This window comes from Mobula birostris, chromosome 7 (assembly GCF_030028105.1).
Source record: "Mobula birostris isolate sMobBir1 chromosome 7, sMobBir1.hap1, whole genome shotgun sequence".
Classification (NCBI taxonomy): Eukaryota; Metazoa; Chordata; class Chondrichthyes; order Myliobatiformes; family Myliobatidae; genus Mobula; species Mobula birostris.
The window spans coordinates 159,061,879-159,083,107 of record NC_092376.1 but is presented as its reverse complement, the minus strand read 5'-3'; the positions used below and the strand labels follow the sequence as shown (position 1 = coordinate 159,083,107).

Genomic DNA, 21,229 nt, shown 5'->3' with positions numbered 1-21,229 from the left:
AGCCGCTGTCTTGCCTTCTTTATAACTGCATCGATATGTTGGGACCAGATTAGGTCCTCAGAGATCTTGCCATCCAGGAACTGGAAACTGCTCACTCTCTCCACTTCTGATCCCTCTATGAGGATTGGTATGTGTTCCTTTGTCTTATCCTTCCTGAAGTCCACAGTCAGCTCTTTCGTCTTACTGACGTTGAGTGCCAGGTTATTGCTGCAGCACCAATCCACTAGTTGGCATATCTCACTCCTGTACGCCCTCTCATCGCCACCTGAGATACAATGGTTGTATCGTCTACAAATTTGTAGATGGTATTTGAGCTATGCTTACCCACACAGTCATGCATGTACAGAGAGTAGAGCAGTGGGCTAAGCTCACACCCCTGAGGTGCACCAGTGTTGATCGTCAGCGAGGAGGATATGTTATCACCAATCTGCACAGATTGTGGTCTTCCGGTTAGGAGGTCAAGGATCCAATTGCAGAAGGAGGTACAGAGGCCGAGGTGAAATTAATTCATCAAAAGTTTTTTTTTAACGTAACTTAAAACCTCATCTGGCTTTTACTGATTTCCCAATTCTTTGCAAAGTTGTGTTGTCCCTGAGTGATCAGGAAGAAGAGAGAGAACAACCCGAAGAAAGCATCAAACTGATCTGAAGAAACAATTTCATTTCTCTAGGAATTGCAAGGAAAGTTCTAGAAAGTTGCACAACCAGACCTTACTGTTGTTGAACAAGGGAAGGTCTTCACTTTCTTTGGCTAGATGTCTTTGCAACTTGCTCAGTAGAGCAAAACTGAGATGGCATCTCATAACTAATCCAGAGTGATTAATGGGAGTGAATTTACATGTCCACCCACCCAGATGGATGGGTTTAAAAACAGAATCTGATTGCCACTATGAAAGATTATGCTGAGAATAGAAAGTGTAGCAGTGAATACTGTTATACTGGTATTTATTTTACTCCGTCTGATGGCAAGAAAAGAGCTCCAATTCTGTCACAGAGGTAATGGAGCTAGATTTAATGGTGTAATGCCACAAGTTGACTCACAAATACAAGTTGCCTCAATACAACTGAAGTAATTTCTAGTTAAAAATAAAACATTATATAAGAAAAATGGATCATGCAAATTCTCAAATAAACCTGTCATTCAATTTTTGTCCTCCTTAGCTGTCAATCATTCTCCAAACTGCCTTTTGTTCCCTAAGTTTCTGAACATAAGGGATTCTGCACAGCAACACGCAAAATGCTGGAGGAGCTCGGCAAGTCAGGCAGCATCTATGAAAATAAACAGCTGATGTTTTGGGCCAAGACCCTTCCATCGGAACAGGAAAGGAAGGAGGAAGAAGCCAGAATAAGAAGATGGGGGGAGAGAAAGAGTACAAGCTAGAAGATGGTAGGTGAAGACAGGTGGGTGTGGGGAGGGGGGATGAAGTAAGAAGCCGGGGGTGATAGGTGGAAAAGGTAAAGGTCTGGAGAAGAAGGAATTTGATAGGAGAGGAGAATGGAACATGGGAGAAAGAGAAGGAGGAGGGCACCAGGGGCAGGTGATAGGCAGGTGTGGAGAAGAGGTGGGGGGGGCAGAATGTGGAAATGAAGAAGAGGGAACAGGGAGGGGTAAAAGAAGAATTCTGGCAGACGGAGATATCAATGCTCATGCCATCAAATTGGAAACTACCCAGAGGAAATATGAAGTATTTCTCCTCCAGCCTGAAAGTGGCCTCATTGTGGCAGAAAAGAGGCCATGGAGTGACATATCAGAATGGTCATGAGGATCAAAATTGGAATAATCAGCCACAGAGAAATCTTTTTCATTGCAGGTGAAGCGGAGATATGTGATAAAGCAGTTCCCCTGATCTGTATCACGTCTCATCAATGCAGTGGAGGCCTCATCGTGAGTACTGGATAGAGTAGATGACCCCAACACGTTCAGAAGTGAAGTGTTCTCTTACCTGGAAGGAATTTTGGGGCCTTTAATGTAGGTGAGGTCGGAGGTGAATGTACAGATATGGCACTTTGGCTATGTGCAGGGATCAATGCCAGGAGGGAGATTACTGGGGTGGGACAAATGGACAAGGGAATCATAAAGGGAACGATTCCTATGGAAAGTGAAGAGTGGGGAGAAGTTGAAGATGTGTTTGGTGGAAGGGACCCATTGAAAATGGCGGACACTGCAGAGATTGATGCTTTGAATATGGAGGCTCCTGGATGGTAGGAGAGCACAATAGAAACTCTATCCATGCTAAGGCAGTGGGAAGATGGGGTGAGCTTGGAATTCTGAGGAATAGAGGAAATGCAGGTGAGGGCAGCATCAGTGGTGGAGAACCATTCTTTGAAGAATGAGGAAAGCTGTGATCTCCTGGAATGGAAAACCTCATCCTGGGAACATTTGTGGGGAAGACAAAGGAACTTAGGAAAAATGGAATGGCATTTTTTTTACAGAAGACAGGGTGGGAAGAATTATCGGCTGATAGACTGTTTGTCCCCAGAAATAGAGACAGAGGGATTGAGAAAGGGGAGAGAGATATCAGAAATGGACAAAGTGAATTTAAGGACAGGGTGGAGATGAAATTGGTGAACTCAGCATGGGTGCATGGGTGCATGAAACAGCACCAATGCATTTGTCAAAGTAGTGCAGGAAGAGTTGGGGAGCATTACTGGAGAAGGTTTGGAACATAGAATGTGCCACATAGTCAACAAAAGGACAGGTATTGCTGCGGCCTATGAGGGTCTCCATGGTTACTCCTTGAGTCTGGAAAAAGTGAGGGGAACTGAAAGAGAAATTGTTGAGGGTGAGGATCACTGATTTGCTCCCCACTATGAATTCCTCTAATGGTTTCCTTCAGCAACAAAACCACATTAAAGCAGCAGTTTCTGATTCTGCGATACTCTGGCTGCTCCCTGTATTAGTATTTTTCTCATTTGCTCCTCAGTTCACAGCTCTGGTGAACTGGCCTTGTTCTATGCCATTCTTACCTAATAATTTCAGAGGATTCCTTAAGGGTGGCTTATGTAATATTAGGTGATACCCTGTGGCTTATGTAATATTATGCATGTGCCTCTTTAAGAATTATTATCCATTGCCAGCTTTCCTCTGTATGTTGTTATAAATATGCTAAAGGCTGCCAAAAGCTGTCTCTCTCTGCAAGGAATGCTGCTTTGCGCAATGTAAGTTCTTTTGGAAATAAAGCATTCTCAGTTGTTAGTTTAATTTGCTGGTTCTCTTCCAGCACCTCACTGAGTGAATGAGAGAAATACATTCCCCAGCAATAGATTCTTCCTTTCCCTTTTCCACCGGCTTTACAATTTCTAAGTGTCCTGTCCTTTGTCCTCCTCCATTCGCATTGTCACAGATGACATAGATCTTTGTACCTCCGTGCTTTTGCTCAAATTTATAGTACTTCTGTGCTTCCATGAAAGCAGCTAAAGGTAATGTGTCAAGATCATCTCCAAATATTGAGAAGTCTTTTAAACTCCCCTCTTTTCTGTTCATGGTTTTGTGTGGTACTCTATTCGTTCTGGAATAATGTTTCAGACTAAATAAGATTGCTCACAACCTTGTTGCTCAGTTTAAGCAAACTTAATAACACCTCCATCACAAAAGCATGAAATTCCACTTAGTATCATCACCCCCCCACTTCTTCCTCTGCCCATTTATCACGAATATCTATTAGATAAATAATATCTAATAATTTATAATATCTAATAATAATTTATATCTAACATTATATATACGCACTTCCTTTGCTTTAATATTTTCTGTATCTCTCATCCTTCAATTGTATAGAATTATATATAACATTTAACAACAATGGAACTGATTAATAGTTACATTTGCATTGAGCCTGGACACTAAGAACTGCATTTTGTCATGGTTGAATATTGCAATTGAACAGAGCCGAATGAATGTAAAGGGTTGAAAGCAATAGTATAAGATATTAACCCTCCACTCATTCATGATTTGAAACTGCAGTGAAGATTCCTGACTACCAAGGTCAGAATTCTGTACAATCACACAGTCCATGGCCTAGAAATAGTATCATTCATAAAATGTGGACTAAAGTGGCACTTGCATGAAAGACTTGTGCTGGTGTCTTCTGGCTCATGAACAAGTAATTCTTCTGCATGCACAACATCAAAGAGGTTTTGCACAAAAGCAAGATGATTCTTGGTCTTTTTTACAGTTATGCACAGTAAGAGCTCACAAACTCAGAAGTCACCAACTTTCATCTTCATCATGCTCTATTATTATATGTATGTACTTAACATTGCATCAGTGACATTAAGATGTACATTAAGTGACTGGTTTTACACCTTGCTTAAACCAAGTAGCACATAAAAGATATGCAGCACATGACTGAGTTTCTAAACCAGGGGTTGGCAACCTTTCTGCCTCTGTGGGCAGGATCGCGTATTAATGAGCAAACGGTGGGGCAGATAAATACCATAAAAAACTTGAAATATGGGAATTACCCATTTAAATACATCTAGTTATGTTTTGCCTCAAATTAATGAATAACACATGCTAGAAAATTATTTGTGCTTAACCAAGGATGCCAATTAGTAATCAAAGAACTCAGTTTAGTTGCAATTTATTTCAATCAAGGCATCTTTTGAATCTATTAAAAGGACACAAGGAATCTTTAAACATAAAACGTATGAACATGCTGCATTGGATGGTGGTAAATTAAGTATAATAGAAAAGAAAATTTTAATGCAAAGAGTCGATAAATCAATGTGAAACTTGATGCTGTTTGTTGCTTGAAAGCTTCTCAGTATTGGGTGTCAGACTTGATGCCGAGAGCAAGACATTATCCAGGTGAGCATCAGTCAATTTTGTTCTCAAAATGGTTCTTTGTGTGCTTCATTTTTGAAAATAATTGCTCACACAGATTCGTGCTGCCAAACAATGATACCATCTTTTTTGCAAGGTCCATTAAGCTAGGATACTTCCCACTTGAATGAATATATTTTCTATAGAAGTCAAGCATTGACACATCTTCAGAATGAAATTTTGATCTCAATATGTCGTCACACTGCATCTCAATCAATTCCATTTGAAAAACTTCTGATGCAGTGTCCACTTCTACGTCAAATGGAGTAGCAAACAGCTTGAACTCATTTGCATGCAAGCAAAAATCAGCAAAATGAGATGAAAACTCTTTGCTCAATTCTTGGACTATATTTACAAAAATGCCTGGATCTTGTGCTTTACTTGTTTGAAAAGTGGGAAAATGTGCACAATTTCCTTTTTGAAGCTGGTACTCCCACAATTGCAGCTTTCTTTCAAAGGCCACAATATGACCATACATCTCATGTATCAGTTGATTTTTTTTCCTTGAAGTTGTGAATTCAAGTTATTTAAATGAGATGTAATGTCCACAAGAAATGCCAAGGTTGCAAGCCAATCAAGCCAATGTGAAGCAGCCTCATTTTTGCTTTCAAGGAATATTGCCACCTCTTTATGCAATGCAAATACTCTTTCCAGCATTGACCCTCGGCTAAACCAGCGTACATTGCAGAAATAAGCCAGGTCCCCATATTCTGCATCCGTATACAACAAGAACTACTGAAACCGGCGATGATTCAATTCACGAGATCAGATCAGGTTCACTGCCTTCACAACAATGTCCATAACATCCCTTAATTTCAAAGACTTTGCACATAATGCCTCTTGATGGATAATGCAATGAATTTTAACCAGTTTCCGTGCGATTCCAAGGTTTTCCATTTGTCCTTGCAGCAATGCGATGACACCTTTTTTCTTTCCCACCATTGCTGGTGCCCCATCAGTTGTGATGCCAATTAGCTTCGACACATTAAGTTACATTTCTGACATCATTTTCAACAAAGCTTCAAAAATGTCTGCTCCAGTAACCGTGTCCTTCATAGGAATTAATTGAATAAACTCTTCAAAAATTTGAAAAGTTGAGGTCACTCCTCGCACAAACACTGCAAGTTGAGCAGTGTCTCTCAAGTCTGTGCTCTCATCAAGTGCAATTGAAAAAAATTGCAAATTTGTTGCAGGCATCCCTTAAACAATTTTTAACATCTGCTGACAATTCTTCAACTTGCCGTGTGATCGTTCTTGCTGACAGGCTGATAGATGCAAATAAAGATTTCTTTTTGGGACAAACAATATCCACCATTGCCAGTAAACATTCAAAAGATTCAAAAAACTTTATTGTCATTCTAACCGTACATCAGCTCTGCAGGGCAGAATGAGACAGCGTTTCCCAGGAGCAGTGCAATCATAACATAACAAACACAACACTAAATAATAAACATAACAATAAATAGCAAAACACAACAGCCACATGTCAGTTAAAATCAAGTTATAAGTGTCCAGTGCGAGTTAAAAGTGTCCAAAGCAGAGTCAGGTAGAGCAGCTATTTAGCAGTCTGACTGCCTGTGGGAGGAAGCTGTTTAGTAGCCTTGTGGTTTTAGTTTTGATGCTTCTGTAATGTTTGCCTGATGGCAGAAGAACAAACAGTTCATGGAGAGGGTGTGAGGGGTGATATACCGTGTCTTCTGGAGGCATCGACTCTGAAAGAGGTCTTGGACAGAAGGTAGGGAGACCCCAATAACCTTCTCTGCTCCCCTAACCACCCTCCGCAAGGCTTTTTTGTCAACAGCACTGCAGCTGGAGTACCAGGTTGTGATGCAAAAGGTCAGCACACTCTCAACCACGCCTCTGTAGAATGTAGTTAAGATGTTAGTGGGGAGTGATGCTTGTTTAAGCTTCCTCAGAAAGTGCAATCTCTGCTGGGCCCATTTCACAATTCCAGTGGTGTTCCTGGACCAGGTGAGATTGTCCGAGATCTGCACCCCAAGGAACTTGATGTTTTCCACTCTCTCCACTATGGAGCCGCTGATGCTGAGGGGTGTGTGCTCAGGCTGAGACCGTCTGAAATCGACGATCATCTCCTTGGTTTCGGTGACATTAAGCATCAAGTTGTTATCACTGCACCAGCTCTATAGGTGTTTGACCTCCTCCCTGTACATTGTTTCATCATTTTTGCTGATGAGCCCCACCACTGTGGTATCATCAGCAAATTTAATGATCAGGTTCTCCTTGAATCTGGCTGCACAGTCATGTGTTAGCAGTGCAAACAGCAATGGGCTAAGCACACAGCCTTGTGGGGATCCAGTGCTCAGTGTGATGGAGTCAGAGATGTTCCTGCCAACACGGACTGATTGTGTTCTCTGTCAAGAAATCCAGAATCCAGCGACACATGGCAGGGTTAAGGCCAAGCAGCGACAGTTAAGGCCAAGCTCTCCATCTGTAAAAGGCTTCATCTTTTCTGCAATACGTTTTGAGACTTCGTAGCTGGCACGGGTATTTCCTTCATTTTCACTGCTTTTCTTGGCAAAAAAATGACGTTTGTTTTCCGAAACTAGCCTTCATTCGCTCAACTTCATCTTTCCTTGCTTGCCCAATAAACTTGTTAAAATTTCCACTATGGCGGGTCTCGTAATGTTGCCTGATATTTGCCACCTTCTTCACAGCAACATTTTCTAGGCAAACCTGCGCATGCACAGAGAGTATCTAATACATATTAATAAGGTAGTCTGTCTTCCCGTCATTCGTATATACCAGTGTTTGGTTTGGAACAAAATGGAACTCGGGGCCAGCGTAACAAGACGCCATGCATGTTCCTCAGTGTGGTCGTGTGAAACACTCAGAATAAGGAAAAATCGCTCGCGGGCCGGATAAGCATAGTATCCCAATATTTACTCGTGGGCTAGCCAAAATACCTTCGCAGGCCATAGGTTGCCTACCCTGTTCTAAACTATTGAGTTTTGTAATAATTGTGTAAGATCACTCCCTTTCTGATCCCTTTTATACACTATTCTTTTTCCATTTCTTTCTGTGTACACATCTGCTCAGTGTGAAGTCAATTAACATCTGTCAATCCAGCAAAACTGTTCCTTGTGAGAAGAAGGAAAACCATTCATTGTAGAGTGGATTAGTTGTTAAAATGAGAAATACAATGCATATAGTGAATTGGTATTGATCTGAACTTCTTAAAGTATTCTGTGACAATTTCTGTTCTCAACTCTAAGTAAGAACTAATTTTGAAACAATTTCAGAGATGCAGGTCACATAATTTCAAACATGCAGATTACATAAATTGATATGCGACAAAGCACAGTTACTTAAGGGGAGGCTGCATATTTCTTTAGTTGAGAGTGCTGATTGAAATTCCCTTCAAAAGACCACAGATCTGTTTAAGCCTTAAAACCAACATGCCTCCTCAGATAGCTCCCCTGGGTTTCCCTGCAGCCTACTAACTTACTGTGTCAATTTCCTATCACTTTGTCAACACCATTTAAGAAAGTAAAAGCCAGTTCTTTGAACTGGTGCAGCTGGAATCTTCGTAAATTTTTATGAATGCTTTTAAACCTATGTTTTTTGCTAACTGGTTCCATTGGCTGATTTCTTTGGATTTGCATCAAGAAGTCATAATCAGTCAATTCATTACATTCCCTGTTCTATTAAAGAACAGTATAAATGAGGAAGGGGGAACAATTGTGGCTTTCAGGCAATATTTGCAGGATCTACTTGGCGAACTTGTAGAATTCACTGTTCAAAGAGAATGAGTTTAAGGCAGGCATGGATAGATTTTTAGTTTGTATGGAATTTAAGATAAATGGTGTGAAAAGAGAGAGAAATACACTCAATGGCCACACTATTAGGTATGGGAGGTAGCTAATAAAGTGGCCACTGAGTGTATGCTCCCAGTCTTCTGCTGCCATTGCCCATTCACTTCAAAGTTCAACATACTGTGTTTTCAGAGGGGCTCGTCTACACGTCACTGTTTTATTGGGTTTGAATTACAGTTGCCTTCATGCCAGCTTGAGCCATTCTAAACTCTCTCATTAACAAGGCACTTTTGCTCACAGAACTGCTGCTCACTGGATTTTTCTTGATTTTGCACCATTCTCTGTAAATTCGAGAGACTGATGTGCATTAAAATCCCAGGAGATCATCAGTTTCTGAGAAACTCAAACCACCCCATCTGGCACCAACAATCATTCCACAGTCAAAGTCACTCAGATCACCTTTCTTCCACATTTGGTTTGTACAACAATTGACCCTCTTGACATTGTCCACATTTTTTTTATGCATTGGGTTGCTGCCACGACTGGCAGATTAGATATTTGCATTAAAGAGTAGGTGTACAGGTGTACCTAATAAAGTGGCCATTGATTCCAGTAATAACCAATAAATGACAGAGCAGTTGCAAGAAGCTGGAGAGTCTACTCCAGCTTCTATTCCTTACATTCACATCTTCCTTGAATTAGACAAACATTTATCCAAACAAAAGGATAATGCTATTCTCAGAACAAGAATTTTGTATTAGTGGGAAGATCATTTTCGTTGAGCTATTTATTGTCTCTGTGTAAGCAATCTCAGTAGTGATCAGTCTGAACTCCTGTCCAACATTAAGCTTGGAAAATTGTTAAGTTTACTCAATTATTTAAACAGGAAAAACAACTAAGGACTGGAAACTAATAAAAACATGGGGCTCTGTACCCAACGGTAACTTGACCCTTGGTACTATTCTTCAACTTGATCTGATGAATTCTACAAAACAGTTGGACTAGTGGAGGATAGGGTGATGAAGCTCCATGAGTTTACAGTATGCAAATCTCCATGTCCTTGTTGTCCAATTTTCAATGGAATCTGTGCGGAGTGCAACCAATGGCTCTCCTTTAAATGAAAACGGACCTTCATTCAAGTTTGACTGTATCCCTCATAAGGCCTAAAGAGTCCAGTCAACAAGGGCATGCAAACTGGTCTAAAATGTAAAACATCACAAACATAAACTGGCAAAAACATTCTACATTCTTTTTCCACCCACTTGAAACTGGCTCTGCATTACAGCTAACCCCATTATTTACAATTACAGTTTGGTTGAAAACCATTGTGAAGGAAGGTATTAGCATTAAGTATTTTGTATTAGACACTGGTCTTTGTGTTAGGAAATGCTATATCTTCCATTACATTAATCCATTACTAAAATACTGAAGTAGAACATTTGGCCTGAAAAAACTATCCAGAATAAACACTTGAGTATTTCTGAAATCTGTAAGGAACAATGAATTGATCAATGATATGTTGCAGAAATATTTTGCTTTCATAACTGAACTAATGATCTCTTTAGGGAGACAATAATCTCCAGGTAATATATTATGCGGGATATAATTACATTTTTAAAATATTTAATTGTCTTTCACCATTAAGCCATGGTAACACAAGCAATTAGGGGCAATTGCCACTTGGTAGTTTTATTTTGACATGATATGACATTTAGCAGAACTAATTAGCCCTTTCCAGAATCTTTTAAATCTTCAAATCCAAAATATCCCTTTTTGGTTGGATTGTAGAGTAGGTGAGTTACTATTTAAAGAAAACAGTAATGTATTCTAGTGTTCGAGATCATAAAGAAGAAGCATAGTGCAGAGAATCAGAGCTTTATCAGCCCTGTCTCCAACCTCTATTTTTTCTCAGCAGACATCTTCACGTTCTTTTGCAATGACTGCCCTTCTCAATATTTTTCACCATTGTAATACCTTTGCCAACAATTTTCCCAAATCCATTTTTACTGGACTTCCACATTATATCTGCACACCCTCAACTGTCAGCAATACTCAAAATGAATAGCACACAAGATAATATTTTTACTTGATTGTTATCAAGTAGCCAAGAATCAAAAAGTTCACTGTCAAAGACAGTTAGGTCATTGTGCTTTTCCTGACTCTTTGTCGAAGCAATTCACAGGTAATCCTACTTTCTGTAGCCATATCTGCTTCAAATATTTTTATTCACTGTCACCATAAAGGACATGATATTTTTATGCCTTAATACTTTAATGAAATATTCCATGTTTACAACCTTTATAGAGAGAGCAAGCAGAGGGAGTCTTACCTCAGGCAAGTTTCTATCTGGTGCTGGAACTTCCTGTGATCACAAACGATCTGACTCATTACCTGCTTTGCAGTCCTTGCTTTCAGGTTTAATGAAAAGTTGATCTAATTCCTTTTACAGTGCATAAGAATGAACAGCACTCTTTGTCAAAACACACTCCTAGAATCATGTTCTGATCCTCTTCTAATCTTCTCCATATGTCACACCAATTAAACATCAGCAGCATCTTCAACAAAGAGATGCGGCCAATATCAATGAAGGTTTGCAAACATGGCCACTTCTATAAAACTCCAACACCCCTAAGACTAAAAGTGATGCAAAGCTCAAAATCAATGTTTATTATCACTCGCTGTTTTATACTGTCATCACCGATTAGCTGGTGTCTGAACACTCTCTGTCACTCCAAAATCATACTTTACTTTACTTGTGCTTAAGAAAAATAGTATGGCCTCTATCAACACACTGTTCTGAAGTTTGAACAGAGAAATTCCATTTTTATATAGAATTGATGATTGCCCTTGGATATTGACCATTTGGGAAACAGTTTGTTTGAATTCCTTACTTGCAAGATCAATCACTATTCACAATAGAGGTGTTAAAAGGCAATAGAGTCTACAAGCTAACAACCGATGATACTTCGAAGTTAATAAGGCAATGGTCCTTTAGTTGTTACATGTGTTTCACATACTTTTGCTTTATTTTTATTTCATCTCCAGTGTGGTTCCAGGAATATGGTCTACAATCACAAGCATAAGAAAGTATGAAGATGCTGGAAATCCAAAGCAACACACACAAAATGTTGAAGAAACTCAGCAGGCCGGACAGCAGCTATGGAAAAGAGAAAACAGTTGATGTTTTGGGCTGAGACCCTACAATCAGGACCGAAAAGAAAGATGAGCAGTAAGGGTAAGAAGGTAGGGGAGGGGAGGAAGATGTACCAGGTGATACTGGAAGAGGGGTAGGTGGTGAAATAAAGAGTGGGGAAGTTGATTGGTGAAGGAGATTAAAGGGCTGGAGGAGGGGGAATCTGACAGGACAAGGTGGAAGACTGTGGAACAAAGAGAAGAAGGAGGAGCCCCAGAGGGAAGTGATGGGCAGGTAAGGAGATTAGGTGAGAGAGGTAAACAGGAATGGGGAATGGTGATGGAGTGGGGCAATTACCAGAAGTTCGAGAAATTGATGTTCATACCATCGGACTGGAGGCTACCCAGACAAAATATAAGTTGCTCCTGCAACCTGAATGTGGCCTCATCACGACAGCAGAGGCGGCCAAGGACTGACATATCAGAATGTAAATGGGAAGTAGAAGTGAAATGGGAGGTGACCAGGAGATCTTGCTTTTTCTGGCGGACGGAGCATAGCTGCTCGGTGCAGCAGTCTCCCAATCTATGTCAGATCTCACCGATATACAGGAGGCCACACTGGGAGAACCGAACGCAATAAATGACGCCAACAGACTCCCAAGTGAAGTGTCGCCTCACCTGGAAGGACTGTTTAAGCCCCTGAATGGTAGTGAGGGAGGAGGTATAGGGGCAGGTGTGGCACTTGTTCCACTTGCAAGGTTAAGTAGCAGGAGGGAGGTCAGTGGAGAGGGATGACTGGCGATCCCACCACCAAGTACATCATTCCCTCCCCCCTCTCAACTTTCCACTTTTTGTAGGGATTGCTCCCATGCGAATACCTTATCCACTTCATCCAGCCTTCACCTATCACCCACGACCTTGTACTTCTTCCTCCTTTCCCACCTTCTTAATCTGACTTTCACCTTTCCCTCCAGTCCTGATGAAGGGACTCGGCCTGAAACATTTTCCATAAATGTTGTCTGGCTATTCCTCCAGCAATCTGTATCTGTGTGTGTTGATCCGCTCCATAATGCTCTTCAAAGGTCTTTCTTACCTGCAACCAATCCTTGCCTGGGCGTTATATTAACCCTTGCCCCACCATAGCTTCCACAATGCCTCAGCCTTGGTTTCTAATGAAATGCTGGAAACACACTCCAATGACCTTTCTGATATTCATTCAACTGCCAGACAAGTTGTTCCAACTTCAAAAGAAAATAGTCTTGCTTTGCCCGAGAATATGTCGCTTTGTGAGACCAGTATAAAATCAGAAGAATAATTGTAATATATCAACAACATTAGTGAGATATGATACATAATTTCAAATACCTTTAATATATCCTTTCATTTTTGGAATTATTGTATCTTTATGCTACCATTGGCCCACAGGAATTGAAGATGTTAAATGAACCCTTGTAATAGTCAACATTACATACATATTTACTAACGCAAAGAACAGGAATTCTGCAGATGCTGGAAATTCAAGCAACACACATCGAAGTTGCTGGTGAACGCAGCAGGCCAGGCAGCATCTCTAGGAAGAGGTACAGTCGACGTTTCGGGCCGAGACCCTTCGTCAGGACTAACTGAAGGAAGAGTTAGTAAGAGATTACTAACTCTTAGTTAGTAAGAGATCTCTTACTCACTCTTCCTTCGGTTAGTCCTGATGAAGGGTCTTGGCCCGAAACGTCGACTGTACCTCTCCCTAGAGATGCTGCCTGGCCTGCTGCGTTCACCAGCAACTTTGATGTGTGTTGCATATGTATTTACTATTCTATTTATGATTGGGTCACATGATTTTGTCCAGATGTTTTAAATTTTCCTGGCAATACATAGGTTTCTGAAAAATATCATGAGAGACTTTTGCCATCAAAGGTCACTTTCTGAGCACAGGTAAATTATAAGTAATTGTATGACAAGAAATTGAATACCTAAGACTCGTAAACGATCAGCACCAACAACCACTTCTCTGTCCTCTGCGGAAAACAATAACTTCCCAGTATTTGAGTTGACTTCGAACCTCTTTCCACGTGCTTCTACAGCTTCACTTCCTGTGGAAAAACAAGAAGACAAATAAGAGGTACTGGAAGCTGAGTCATGTCATTTGTAGAAACACAAGCAGCTGACTAATTTCCACATTTTTCTTATTTATACATGTTCCTTTGAAGTTTGGAGTCACTCAGTTACTGGAATTACTCAATATTTGGCAGTTATTCAGCTTGGTTGGAACACTAAAATGAATTGATTACTTGCCTGTCACCCACTTCATATGGTGACAAAGTTTATTCATTCTTCTTTTTTCCATTTTGCAATATACATACATACTAAGTTAAGATAACCACTGTATAAACATCACCCTAAACTAATTATTCTAGCTAATAAATATATCTATCTTTCTTCCTTTCTTTAGTTTATGCTGCATGGGAACCGATGTCCAAATGGCGACATACCGTAATCATATGCATGTCTGTCACTATTAGGTCTGTAAAAGACTTTTCTGTTTTAAACTGTCTGAAAATACACCAATGTAATATCTTCCATCATCCCTGAAGGGTGAGAAAGAGGTGACCAGCAGTAGTTGCTGCTGTATTGACAAAGAGCAGAACCATTAAAAATAGATAAATTAATCAACACTGAAGTTAGTCAAGCGGCTAACTCAAATACTTTCTCTTTGTTCTGCCTCTACAGGTCTAAAAAGCAGAACATTGCCTGTTAAAATCAAGTAAGCTGGCAATCATAACTATAACCATATCAGATTAATTTCAGCAGCTGTAACTTCAAAGTTAGCTCTCAGTTATCTCCTAGAAGTATTTTTGTTGCATTCAATTAATCTTTGTTATTTTCCTCATCCTCCTTGCTCAGCAATATTCACCTTGGAGATGTGGCAATAGAATTTCATCCTTGTTTATGTGTGCTTCATGCCTTATTTAGTAGCCTGTGCATGTTGTACTCCACTTTGAAGATACAGATAGAGTAAGCTCAATGGAATTGAAACCAAAACAAATAACTACAATATGCAGCTCATAATCACGAGCAAAGTTCCACCTTCAACATTCAAAATGGAGCAAGCTCATAAAGAAACACTCCTGAGTTTGAAAATAAGGTAGTCCAATGCAAAACCAAGGTCTTAAGTCAAAGCAATGGAAACTATTAAAAACATGATAGAAGAGATAACTCTGGTTGATGAGGACAGTATATTGAAAGGTATAATAGAGGACAGGCAATGGTTATTATTAAGAAATATATAATGCCTTCAAGGTATATAATCTCAATGGTAAAAGTGATTCATCTGTGACTGACAAGAGAAATTAAAAATAGTGTTGAATTCAAAGTAGAGGTTTAAAAAGTTGTTAGAAATAGCAGTAAGCCTGGGAATTGGTAACATTTTAGAATTCAGCAAAGGAGGAACAAGAAACATAAAGAGATGTGAGGCAAAAAATGACAGTAGACTGGTTTGAAATATAAAAATGGACTATAAGGGCTCATATTGCCCTTCTAGACAGAGAGAAGAATTCTAGAGTAAGTAAACAGTTATTTTGTGTTTGTCTTCCCATACAAAAACACGTAAGGTACACAAAAATTGCTGGAAATACTAGAGAATCCAGTAAGAATGAGGAATTGAGAAAAGGAAGCAGGAGTCAAAAATTAGTAACAGAAAGGTTGATGAGGTTGAAAGCTAAAAAAATCACAAGGACCTGATGATTCACATCCTATGGTTTTGAAACAGGTAGCTTTAAAGATAGTGGAGATTCTGTTATCATCTTCCAGCGTTCTATAGACTATAGATTGTTTCTATTTATTAGAGGGCAGAAAATGTGACCCCAATGATTAACACAGGGGAGAAAGAAAATTTGTTAACCTAATGTCAGTGGTATGGAAAACGTTAGTACTTATGAAGAAGGATGCAATGACAAAAGCAGAGGCAATGTGAACTTATGACAGGAATGCTACATTTCATCAATCTGGTGAAACTCTTTGAGGATGTTCCCACTAGAACAGATAATGGGGAATAAGTAGATAAGACATATTTTAATTTTTGGAAGGTTTTGATATCACTCAGTACAGGAGATTGATCAACAGATTTAGAGCACATGGCATTGGGATGTAACACACTGATATAGATAAGAATTTTCTTTGACAGAAATCAAAGAGTGGGAGCAAGCAGATTGTTTTAAGTCATCAGGCTGTGATTAATAGAGTCCAATGGGGATTGGACTTATCCCCTGCTACTCACAATAAATATCAGCAATTACAAGTGTGATGAAGATACTGAACTAGATGAGGATTATGAAGCACATGATGCCCCCAGGTAATAAATTGGTTCCCATCTTTACTGATGCTCATAAATCAACTTTGTTCATAATTTAGAAAATACACAAAAATCACATGATAGGATAACCATACCTCTACTGTATTGTAGTGAATGGCATCAAAAGGACACAAGGCTAATAAGAAAAAAGCAATTACTGAATGTGAAGAGAGTGAGGAAGCCATTTTTGCTTTTCATATTTATGCACATGTATCAGATTTTTAAATTTAAGAACATTATTGGAGCTTGTTCATATTTAGTAGTGCCCAAAAGTCAGGTGTTCATAATCTACGGTGGCCTGTACTTTGGATGATTTAAAGAGATGTCAAAGGAGATGGGCAAACTGAGTGAATGGGCCAGATCATGGCACATTGAGCATGTTTTGGATAAATGTCAGGTTAATTGCTTTGCTCTACATAGCAATAAAGCAAGATGAGAGACTGGGTGTGTTGATGTTGAAAGGGCAAATGAGTTCGAGGGCAGAGACACTGAAGGTGCACTAAATGATTAAGAGGGCAAATGGCACATCGGCCTTAATTAAGGGAGAAAGCAGCGAAGATTCATGAAACTATTTCCAGACATGGGCCAGATATGGTAGATATGCAGTATGAGGAGATATTGAGCAGATAGGGGTTATATTATCTGGTGATTTTCTGCATTTTCAGACAGTAGTTTCCAGTCAGTCTCAAAAGAGTTCATTATATTGGTTGGGAAAAGACTAAGAAAGCGAAGATCCAGAAGGCCAATGCGTAGACATTGCTAATTCACCGGGATCCAGAAGGAAATTAAAAAGTAAAATTGAATCTGTCTTTTTCATTCTGTTTTGGACCTGGTCCCATTTGGTGAATTGTTCTAGTAACTTCACTAACTTCTCAGCAAAAGTAGTTGGATGCTGATGATGACAATAGGACCCAATAATCATATATTAAAAGGTAACCTGGAGTTCATAGGTCTTTGCCACATGCTCACTGGAGACAGGTGGTGGGAACAACAACTCCAAAGCAGGTACGTGAGTTGAGTGACTGTAACTGCCCCACTGGACTATTACCCTTTGGGTGATCAGATTAAAAATTACTCTGGATCACTGTGTGAAGACATAATACCATAAGACTATATGACATAGGAGCAGAATTAGGCCATTCAGCCCATTGAGTCTTCCCCGCCATTACATCATGGCTGATCCCGGATCCTACTCAATCCCATACACCTGCCTTCTTGCCAGACGCTTTGATACCCTGACCGATCAGGAAGCTACCAACTTCTACCTTAAATAATACCCACAGACTTGGCCTCCATTACAGCCTCTGGCAGAGCATTCCACAGATTCACTACTCTTTGGCTCAAATAATTCCTCCTTACCTCCATTCTAAAAGGTCACCCCTCAATTCTGAGGCTGTGCCCTATAGTTCTGGATACCCCTAACATAGGAAACATCTTCTCCACATCTACCCTATCTAGTCCTTTCAACATTTGGTAGGGCTCAATGAGATCTGCTTGCATTCCTCTAAATTCCAGTGAATACAGGCCCAAAGCTGCCAAACACTTCTTATACGTTAACTCCTTCATTCCCAGAATCATGCTCATGTACCTCCTCTGGACTGTCTCCAATGACAACACATCCTTTCTGAAATATGGGGCCCAAAACCGTCGACAATACTCCAAGCACAGCCTGGCTAGTGTCTTACAAAGTCTCAGCATTATCTCCTTGTTTTAAAATTCTATTCCCCTTAAAATAAATGCCAATGTTGCATTTACCTTCTTTACCATAGACTCAACCTGTAAATTAAACTTCTGGGAGTCCTGCACAAAGACTCCCAAGTCCTTCTGCACCTCTGATGTTTGAACCTTCTCCCCATCTAGATAATACTCTGCACTATTATTCCCTTTACCAAAATGCATTATCGTACATTTCCCAACACTGTATTCCATCACCCATTTTTTTGCCCATTTTTCCAATTTGTCTAAGTCCTGCTGCAATTGCATTGCTTCTCAGCACCTACCCCTTCACCTATCTTCATATCACCCACAAACTTTGCCACAAAGCCATCAATCCAATTATCCAAATCATTTACAAACAACGTGAAAAGTAGCAGTCCCAATACTGACCCCTGAGGAACACCAGTAGTCATTGGCAGACAACCAGAAAAGGTCCCTTTATTCCCATTTGCTGTCTCCTGCCTGTCAGCCATTCCTCTATCCATGCTAGTACTTTTCCTGTAACGCCATAGGATTTTATCTCGTTAAGCAGCCTCATGTGTGACACCTTATCAAATGCCTTCTGAAAATCCAAGTAAATGACATCCACTGCCTCTCCCTTGTCCACCCTGCTTGTTACTTCCTCAAAGAACTCTAACCGATTTGTCAGGCAAGAATTCCCATGACAGAAACCATGCTGACTTTGACTTATTTTATCATTAGTCTCCAAGTACCCCAAACCCTCATCCTTAATAATAAACTCCAACACTTCCCCAACCACTGAGGTTAGGCTAACTGGCCTATAATTTCTTTATTTTTCCTTCCTCCCTTCTTAAAGAGTGGAGTGACATTTGCAATCTTCCAGTCCTCTGGGACCATGCCAGAATCAAGTGATTCTTGAAAGATCATGACCAATGCATCTGTTAGTTCTTCAGCAACCTCTTTCAAGACTCTGGGATGTGGTCCCTCTGGCCCAGGTGACTTATCCAGCTTGAGTTTGCCTAGCACTTTTTCCTTTGCAATAGAAAATGCACTCACTGCTGCTCCGTGACACTCATGGACCATTGGCACACTGCTAGTGTCTTCCACAGTGAAGACTGATACAAAGTACCCATTAAGTTCATCTGCCATTTCTTTGTCTCCAAATACTATCTCACCAGCATCATTTTCCAGTGGTCCAGTGGAGTTATAGGCAGGTGGTCACACTGGGGCCATGGGAGACAGACAAGTGGGTCACAGTCAGGAGGGGGAAGGGGAAGAGTCAGGTACTAGAGAGTACCCCTGTGGCTGTACCCCTTGACAATAAGTACTCCTGTTTGAGTACTGTTGGGGGGGAACAGCCTACCTGGTGAAGCAACAGTGGCTGTGCCTCTGGCATAGAGTCTGGCCCTGTAGCTCAGAGGGGTAGGGAAAGGAAGAGGAAGGCAGCAGGGGACTCTATAGTTAGGGGGTCAGACAGGTGATTCTGTGGATGCAGGAAAGAAACACGGACGGTAGTTTGCCTTCCAGGTGCCAGGGTCCGGGATGTTTCAGATCGCATCCAAGATATCCTGCAGTGGGAGGGAGAACAACCATATGTCGTGGTACATATTGGTACCAATGACATAGGTAGGAAAAGGGAAGAGGTCCTGAAAAAAGACTACAGAGAGTTAGGAAGGAAGTTGAGAAGCAGGACTGCAAAGGTAGTAATCTCAGGATTACTGCCTGTGCCACGTGACAGTGAGAATAGGAATAGAATGAGGTGAAGGATAAGTGCGTGGCTGAGGGATTGGAGCAGGGCGCAGGGATTCAGATTTCTGGATCATTGGGGCAGGTGTGACCTGTACAAAAAGGACGGGTTGCACTTGAATCCCAGGGGGACCAATATCCTGGCGGGGAGGTTTGCTAAGGCTACTGGGGAGAGTCTAAACTAGAATTGTTGGGGGGTGGGAACCGAACTGAAGAGACTGGGGAAGAGGAGGTTGGCTCACAAATAGAGAAAACTTGTAGACAGTGCAAGAGGGAGGATAGGCAGGTGATAGAGAAGGGACGTGCTCAGACCAAAGGTTTGAGATGTATCTATTTTAATGCAAGGAGTGTTGTGAATAAAGCGGATGAGCTTAGAGCGTGGATCAGTACTTGGAGATATAATGTGGTGGCCATTACGGAGACTTGGATGGCTCAGCGACAGGAATGGTTACTTCAAGTGTTGGGTTTTAGATGTTTCAGAAAGGACAGGGAGGGAGGTAAAAAAGGTGGGGGTGTGGCACTGTTGATCAGAGATAGTGTCACGGCTGCAGAAAAGGTGAACACCATGGAGGGATTGTCTACGGAGTCTCTGTGGGTGGAGGTTAGGAACAGGAAGGGGTCAATAACTTTACTGGGTGTTTTTTATAGGCCACCCAATAGTAACAGGGATATCGAGGAGCAGATAGAGAAACAGATCCTGGAAAGGTGTAATAATAACAGAGTTGTCATGATGGGAGATTTTAATTTCCCAAATATCGATTGGCATCTCCCTAGGGCAAGGGGTTTAGATGGAGTGGAGTTTGTTAGGTGTGTTCAGGAAGGTTTCTTGACAGAATATGTAGATAAGCCTACTAGAGGAGAGGCTGTACTTGATTTGGTATTGGGAAATGAACCTGGTCAGGTGTCAGATCTCTCAGTGGGAGAGCATTTTGGAGATAGTGATCATAATTCTATCTCTTTTACAATAGCATTGGAGAGAGATAGAAACAGACAAGTTAGAAATCGTTTAATTGGATTAAGGGGAATTATGAGGCTGTCAGGCAGGAAATTGGAAGCTTAAATTGGAAACAGATGTTCTCAGGGAAAAGTACGGAAGAAATGTGGCGAATGTTCAGGGGATATTTGTGTGGAGTTCTGCACAGGTACGTTCCAATGAGACAGGGAAGTTATGGTAGGGTACAGGAACCGTGGTGTACAAAGGCTGTAATAAATCTAGTCAAGAGGAAAAGAAAAGCTTACAAAAGGTCCAGAGAGCTAAGTAACGTTAGAGATCTAGAAGATTATAAGGCTAATAGGAAGGAGCTTAAGAAGGAAATTAGGAGAGCCAGAAGGGGCCATGAGGTGCCTTGGCAGGCAGGATTAAGGAAATTCTGAAAGCACTCTACAAGTATGTGAAGAGCAAAAGGATAAGATGCGAAAGAATTGGACCTATCAAGTGTGACAGTGGGAAAGTGTGTACGGAACCGAAGGAAATAGGTGAGGTACTTAATGAATACTTTACTTCAGTATTCACTGTGGAAAAGGATCTTGGTGATTGTAGTGATGACTTGCAGCAGACTGAAAAGCTTGAGCATGTAGATATTAAGAAAGAGTATGTGCTGGAGCTTTTGGAAAGTATCAAGTTGGATAAGTCGCTGGGACCGGATGAGATGTACCCCAGGCTACTGTGGGAGGCGAGGGAGGAGATTGCTGAGACTCTGGCGATGATCTTTCCATCATCAATAGGGACAGG

General features: G+C 40.8%; 1 protein-coding gene across 4 annotated transcripts in view; it reads right to left on the bottom strand.

The window, feature by feature from the left end:
• The window catches only part of sgcd (sarcoglycan, delta (dystrophin-associated glycoprotein)), a 543,710-nt gene that overhangs the window by 63,080 nt on the left and 459,401 nt on the right, over window positions 1-21,229 (bottom strand). For all 4 annotated transcript variants that reach the window (XM_072264010.1, XM_072264009.1, XM_072264011.1 and 1 more), the window contains one exon: window positions 13,697-13,816. In XM_072264010.1, the coding sequence (XP_072120111.1) occupies window positions 13,697-13,816 (120 nt within the window). The remainder of the gene's footprint in view (window positions 1-13,696; window positions 13,817-21,229) is intronic.